This window comes from Nilaparvata lugens, chromosome 5, assembly GCF_014356525.2.
Source record: "Nilaparvata lugens isolate BPH chromosome 5, ASM1435652v1, whole genome shotgun sequence".
NCBI classification, from domain to species: Eukaryota; Metazoa; Arthropoda; class Insecta; order Hemiptera; family Delphacidae; genus Nilaparvata; species Nilaparvata lugens.
In genome coordinates, this window is record NC_052508.1 from 35,431,160 (window position 1) to 35,439,142 (window position 7,983).

General features: G+C 33.2%; 1 protein-coding gene across 1 annotated transcript in view; it reads left to right on the top strand.

The window, feature by feature from the left end:
- Window positions 1-4,155, top strand: part of LOC111053646 (15-hydroxyprostaglandin dehydrogenase [NAD(+)]) — a 98,244-nt gene extending 94,089 nt beyond the window's left edge. Inside the window, exons 5-6 of the mRNA XM_039428264.1 lie at window positions 15-172; window positions 2,844-4,155. Of these exons, the coding sequence (XP_039284198.1) occupies window positions 15-172; window positions 2,844-2,961 (276 nt within the window). The 3' untranslated portion in view covers window positions 2,962-4,155. The remainder of the gene's footprint in view (window positions 1-14; window positions 173-2,843) is intronic.
- The last annotated feature ends 3,828 nt before the right edge of the window (window positions 4,156-7,983 follow it).

A 7,983-nucleotide genomic window follows, 5' to 3' on the forward strand; every position in this document is an offset into this window, starting at 1 on the left:
TTAATACTTTGCAGGATCCATTCCATTACAGTCTAACTGGGGTGAGAGTGATGGCGCTGTGTCCAGGGCCAACCAAGTGCGACACGAGCTCTGATGAAATAAAAAAGGCTCTCCTTTCACCTGAATTTGAGCCTCTCTATCATCGCACTTATGACAATGTTACATATCAATCGTAAGTAGCCAAAGTATTCAATATATACTAGAAATTGTGAATTCGATTTTAGAGATTGTAATTGAATTGATCTAAATTTTTCCAACATACAAAAAACAAAACATTTCATATTTTCTAATACATTGAATATTCCCCGATATTGTCCACCCAAACTTACTGTATAGTCATTATAATATTTACGTGTGGTATTGAATAAAAAACTGACGATTAAAAATGAAAAATTATACTATTGTGAGGTGCGAGCATAGTTAGGCTGATAGGAAGAAGTAAATATTGCAATTTTCAAACACACTTTTCATTCACAATATTTACACATTAATATAGAGTAAAATATATTATTTACATATTGGTGAATTGCTAGTAATAATATAAAAATACAATATCATTAGAAGGTTTGATGCTGGATGTAAAAATTGCAACAGATTACAGTTCAAAATAATAAAATTGAAGAATACATTTTTTTAATGTAAATGAAGATTACAGATGGAATTAAATAGAGAATGCATTTATTCGAAAGCTAATTAATATATAATTATTATTCAACGAAATTCCTAAATAAATGCTGTGAATCAACCCGAAGACTTCTACTACTGCAGACATTGACAACAGGGTTATTAACAGCTAGATGGAGATTCGATGAGAACTACTATCCAAAAATTAGTTGCCAGCCCGGGAATCGTACCCGGTACCTCCCAATTGCTAGTCAGGAATGCTTAACCTTAAACCAAACTGACAATCTCTGGATAGCAGCGCTCATTTTATACGAAGCCATAGCGGCCAACCAGTTACAGATTGAATTAAATAGAGAATGCATTTATTCAAATTCTAATTAATATATGATTATTATTTAACAAAAATCCTAAATAAATGCTGTAAATCACCCCATCTAGCTGTTAACCCTGTTGTCAATGTCTGCAGTAGCAGAAGTCTTCGGGGTGATTTACAGCATTTATCTAGGATTTTCGTTAAATAATAATTATAAATTGAGATTGTTAAAAATAAAAAAACCTATTTCTTAGAAGTAGGTATTTTTAGAATATAATATCAATTAAATCAACCAATGTTTTCCACAAAGCATGAATTAAATTTTGACAGTAAAATAGTGTAAAATATGGTTTTTATTCAATTAAAATTTGTGACAAATGTAAATGAGTACTTGCCTAAAGTTTATTTTACTTGTCTATAAGTGACGAGTTCTTGAAATTCTGTATTATTAGCATGTATCAAATTCACTACTAGTTCTTAACCCTTTTCTAACTGTCTAGAACCAACCAACTGTCTAAAGCCTACCTTAACTTATCATTTATATGGTTGCATTGGCCATACCGATGGAAAAACCCTTGAAAATTACTTTTTATGTTTCTTACAAATAACATTTCTTGATTCTTGAACTTGCTTTTTTCTTCCAATAGCAACGTTGAAAATTCGTTTAAAGTACGTATTCTAGATACCTTGGTTTGAAGTAGTAAACTGTCTTTCTGTCATGATTCAAATTCATGTTAATGTCAACCTCTCGGTGGGCTTAACCTCACTGAGTGCTGTTCAGTTATTGTGTATGTGATAAGTGGACTAGGGTTAATTTTAGGGTTATTTTTTGAAGGGTTCATTTTACAGAGTTATATTGCTTCCAGTACCTACCTGTAAGTTGTCTACAATAGTAATTCTATACATATGGTAATAATGCTTTAAATAATCAGTTTTCTGAGTTGACTCTCAGGCAGCATTCTCATCAGTTTACTGAATGTATATTCATTTATTTTATCTAATCCACTCTCATGATACATTAACATGGTCATTAACACATTTCCAGTCCTTGAATATTTTCCTTCTTATCCCTATGAATCATCAATGCTACTCCAGCTGCTGCTCGCTCTGCAATACCTGTCCCACTCCCACTGAAGAACAACAAATACTCATTATTCAACACGATACAGCCAGTTCCTTCCTTATTCGTCTCTAAAATCAACCCTGGTTTGCCTTATTTCTTCCGGCAATTCCATTTCTTTCTCCCTTGACCCCCCACATTCCATGTACCAATATTCAAGACTTGTAAGGATCTCCGGCTTTTAGTCCGTAAAGTCCTGTCCGTTTTCTCTATATTTGTTTGTCTTTTTTAGTAAGAGTAATTTCAGATGCACGGGGAACTGGTCCATGGCATCCAATCCAAGTGGAGGAAACACCTCCTAACGACTCCTGGCCACCTTGAAAGTGAAGAATTTAGGATAGCCGAGAAATAATGAAAGATAAGCCCCATGCCCTTGTATGCTCAAGGGGGATGGGGCTTGAAATGAAGAAGAGTTTGACCAGATGGTCAGATAGACAGACTGAAAAGAGAATGGCTCACAGCTAAGTCAATAGAAAATAGCCATTCTAGTATTCAACAGTTCCAAAGCATGAATGAGAGAAGATGGGTGAGGAGAGAAGGGCTTTGGGAATCAATTCGATTTCTTCAAATCTAGGTTCCATCCTGATTTGGATATCCAGGCGCACCGCATGTCTAGCTTCATTAAATGATGTTAAGAATGTTGTCTTGGAGAAAACTTCGAAGCTGGAACGAATCAATTGCGCTCACTGATATCTTATAATATTCCAAATTCCTTCTTATTTTGATAAGATTAAATGATCATTGCTATAATTATATAATGAATTATATATTATTCTTCATTTGCAGAGCCCAGAGTGTTGGAAAAGCCCTAATTCATATTCTACAGAAAGGTACGAATGGATCAGTGTGGGTGGTGGAGAACCAACAGCCTCCTCGAGAAGTTAAATTTCCTTCAACCTTCTAGAATATCCAGTGCCAATAGAATTATCTCATGGATCCTGCAAAATGTACAAATTTTTTCAATGCTTTTCGTCCACGCGACTCCTGCTTAACTGTATTTATACAAGAGTTCTGATCAATTTTTTATATTTGTAATTTATAATATTTTAGGTGAATAAGGGCATGACATTTTCATAATTTTATAATAATACATAGCGATATGAGTAACAGTTACAATAATTACTGTATTGAACGAGAATATGGAGTAAACGATGTTGAGAAATGATTGCAATAATCAAGTTGAGGGAAAATTTTTATTATTCCCATGTTGAAAACGGAGGAAAGATATTGTAGCTCATTGAGAATATTAAGTTGTTCTACATTGTAAATTTTAGTGATCCACAAGTTCGTAGTATTTGTATCTTTTAGTAATTTAAAATAGTTGCCATTGAGAGGTGCAGGAAGCATGATATTCATCATGCTTTGTGGAGAGGGGGTGGTTGTTGTCACAGAATACAATATTTATATTCAATTATCTATAAATTAATTATTATAGCATTAAAATCTTGTTTTCTGTGATACAGGAGAACTAAATTCACACTCAATTGGCGTGAAGCTGACGTGGCAAGGACGTGGTGGTGGTATGGCGATGACTTTTCAAACTGGAATAATAAAAACATATTATTGTTTAATTCAAACAGAAGTGGCATGGAAAAACGCCACTTTTGTTTGCATTGGACCATTTTTCTCATAAAGGAGTGGTATGAAAGTGGCATAAAGTCAGTTCCACGCCAGCGCCTCGTCATTCTAGTGTGAATTGGGCCCAAGATGAAGCTTTCAAAAAAAAAATTATTCTCTCATTTCTCAGACATACACATAATTATAGACTACACTATACTTGACAACAAGTCTACAAGAATCATCAATATCTGATCCATAAATTAGCTGAGCTCATTTCTTAGAAATTGTATTATGCATACCGTAATATAATATAGCTTATTGCCGTGTTGATTTGAAGTTTTGAAATATATCTACTAAATTAATATTCTATTAGCCTAAGTTTTGGAGTTTTGACTCAACTTTTATTGTATTGGAGAGTTTAAATGACGTATTGTGTTGATGAACATAAAATTGTTAATGAATATGCTTTGAATGTCTATTATTGATAGAATATTATATGTATAGCTCTACTAGTTTCAATTATATTTATTGATACCGATATGGTTTGTTACCTATGATTTTACCATGAAAATGAATCCGATATATTGTGTATATTTGAAAAAGAATGTCTTTTTAATTGTTTAAAATTAATCATAACGAGAAGAATGGAGAATTATACAATTCTACAGGGGTGCCCAGCCCCCCCAAGGGCAATGGCGCAAGCCCCCCCCAATCCAAGTGTAATGCCCCCCCCAAAGTACCCCAATTCCCAACCCTTTAGTTCTCAACATTAGTCAGTGTATGACAATAAACTTCACATCTTACATTCTAATCTTCTAAATGACATTATTTACCTTTGGTCTTGTGAGGAGTTCTTTCTGTTTTCATAATATTGTAAAAATATATACATTCGTTTCTTATCTCTTTTAAAATAGAAATAGAGTATCTTTTTGATATTTTTGAGACTAGCAGTGCACCCGTTCTTGTTCGGGAGGACTAGAAAGTACTACATTACATCAGGAAAAACTACAGGACAAATATTTTAATAGGATATTGAAAGATAAGTAAGGGAGGCTTTGCTTTTTAAATGTTAAGGTTACTTATAAAAAGTTGAATAATAATATAATTGATAATTCTTTATTGCAAAAGAATATTGCATAGCAATTTTGGTACCTAAACATTCATACAAATTTGGAACGATTTTATCCATACAATATATAATGTCGGCAAGTTTAGGCATTCTAAATCCTATACTATAAAACGAGCAATTTCTGTTTAGATGTTTTGATGTTTAAATGTTTAGATGTTAATGTGTTTGTATTTCACCGGATCTCGAAAACGGCTCTAACGATTCTCATGAAATTTAGAACATAGTAGGATTATAATATAAAAATTCGATTGCACTAGGTTTCATCCCTGGGGAAACTCGCTGAAGGACATTGAAAGAATTTATCAATTTAATCCTGATTAATTCCAGTAGAACCAATCAGATAAGCTATCTTCTTGAGATGGTCTTCTGTGATTTGTTTCGTGAAATTAATCAGGATTAAAATTTAACATGCTTTTGTGAGAGAAATTTTTGCATTCCTTTGGGAATCAATCTCAATCCACTGTGATTAGATGAACTATGAACTATGAATATTTATTATAATTTCTTTTTTCGTAATAATTTTTATATGCTTTTGTAGGTACTCCAGAGCGGAGCTCTGTGCCCCGATATTTATCATAAATTGGAACAGGTTGTCACTGATGTTGTGTTGTTGGTAGTATTTGCTTTTTAACATTACAGGAGTAAATAACACAAGTCGGACAGAATGTATCTTTAAATGGTTTGGTTTTTGGAATAAAGATTTCATCTGAACAAGTACATTTTGTAAATTCTATTTATCAATACCAAATATCGGGGCACCGAGCTTTGCTCGTTATTTATTCATTGATAAACAGAACTCAATTCTTTAAATGATTGGGGAAGGACTAACAGGCACAGCCCAAAACTGTTTCTTCCCCGAATTTTGATTCATACACTATGAAATTTATAGTTGGAATATTTAATATTCCAAAAAGCAGGATACACTTGAATTCAAGTGAAATTTTTAGTCCAAATATTTGAAAACATAAAACTTCTAATTTGGATTGTTTACATACCAAATAGAATAACAAAATAACACTCACTAATCACTTAGAACTGTTAAATAATGATTAACTTTGAATATTAAGATATATACCATCTCATGTCAACAAATCAGATTACTGTATTTTGATCGAGTCAATTAAAATTTCTAGATTTCTCGCGAGATACGATAAGCTAATTGATTACACAGCTGATCTCCCACATAGGCACACGCATCTTCTGTTATCGACAGACGACGAAATCATCATCTATTTTTCCAAGGATGAATTATCCTTTTCATGTCCTTCAGGGAGTTTTCTCAGGGATGAGACCTAGTGCAATCGAATTTTGATATCATAAACCTACTATATTCCGAATTTCGTGAAAATCGTTAGAGCCGTTTCCGAGATCCGTTGAACATAAATAACCATATAACCAGTTAGCCAGATATAAAAATAGGAAAATATAAACAGATATACAGAAATTGCTCGCTTAATATAATAGGATCACAACCTATAGTCCAGTCAAATGGTCGTTTTTCAGGAACCAGCCCCGAAAGAATTTTTTTCTATGGTTCTATATGTATTTTGGGGCGCTGAAATTTGCTGACACGCAAGAGGGCGACTTCACCCCCAAAATTTTGGACTTTTTTAAGTTTTCCATTTAATCTCGAGAACCTTGAATTTTTCGAGAAAAAGCATTCTCTTTATAACATTAAAGATAGTTAAATTTCCAATGAATTGAGTGGTAGCGCAGGACTACTTCTTGGATTTTTTATCTGAAGTGTTCCAAAAGATACGCAACTTCAAATGTGCGAGAAATTTGTGATATTTCCCCCATTTTCAGTCTCGCATATGCAACGGTGCGTATCTTGTGGAACAATTCAGATAAAAAATCCAAAAAGTAGTCGATGTTGTGATGAATTTTCTCCTCTTTTCACTCCCATAAATTATACTTCTGTTTCCAATACCGTTCAAAAGTTACAGCCAATTGAATGATTATCTTTATTTTCTAATTTTTCTTGCGATTTTACTGTTATTAAAGAGTCTCTAAAATGAGTACAATACATGAAAGAAACTTGCGATTGGTCTTAAATGAGAGACAATTCCATGTTCTATAAGCTGAGTTGCCTTAAATTGATCTTGCATTATTGTTTATATCGAAAAACTGTCGAGATTGTGAAAATGAGAAATATATAGCAAATTTCTTGATTTTTGAAACAAACGTATCTTACTTCACGATTATATTTTTACAAAAATCATTCACCTCCCATAAAAGAGGAGATTCTTTTCTTTAAATCAAGACCAAGGATCATTTTGAGTTACCGAGACACACAGTTTTGAATATAGAAATCGGTCATCTTTCTATGCATTGAAATATGGGCTGAAATACACTAAAGGAGGAATTTCCTATTTTTTTAACAAATTTTAGTGACATGATGGATGATTTTTAACCGCCTTGACGTGCTGATATGAACGAGCTGTAGTACGAGGAGATGTGATCATTCAGTCAAAAGTCATAAGTGATTAAAGTTTTGATCCTGGACGTATCCTTATGTGTGCCCCCTACTAGGAAATACTGAAATCTAACGAGTGATTCTCATAGAACATAACCCTCGTAAGGTGATTTCAGCCGAAATGTGTTTCTTTTTTGTTAGGAAGGCCATGAAAAGGTATTATAATGAAAATTTGAATTTTGGCTGTTGGACATGATTTTCTATTTTTGGGTTTATTCCCCCTCCCACCACTACTAAATTCAAAAATACCTAAGGAATTCTGTTCAGAATTTATATTGTTAATTCACGTGATGTGTGACTTTCTATCATTACTAGAAAAAGATCCTAGTTGTATAGGGTATAAGTGGTAGGTTTGCATAATTTTGGAAACCCCTTAAAAAAATACCCCTTTTTTGAAAACTCTTAGCTCCGGAATCAAAAATTGTGGAGTCCTGCGCGACCACTCAATTTATTGAAAATTTAATTATGTTTTATATTTTAGAGAATGCTTTTTTTTTCGAAAAGTTCTCAAGATTAAATGGAAAACTTGAAAAAAGTCCAAAATTTTGGTTTTTTTTTGGGAGTTTTGGGGATGAAGCCGCCCTCTGGCGTGTCAGCAAATTTCAGATTAGAATTCAGCGCCCCAAAATACATATGGGGCTTGAAATGAAGAAGAGTTTGACCAGATGGTCAGATAGACAGACTGAAAAGAGAATGGCTCACAGCTAAGTCAATAGAAAATAGCCATTCTAGTATTCAACAGTTCCAAAGCATGAATGAGA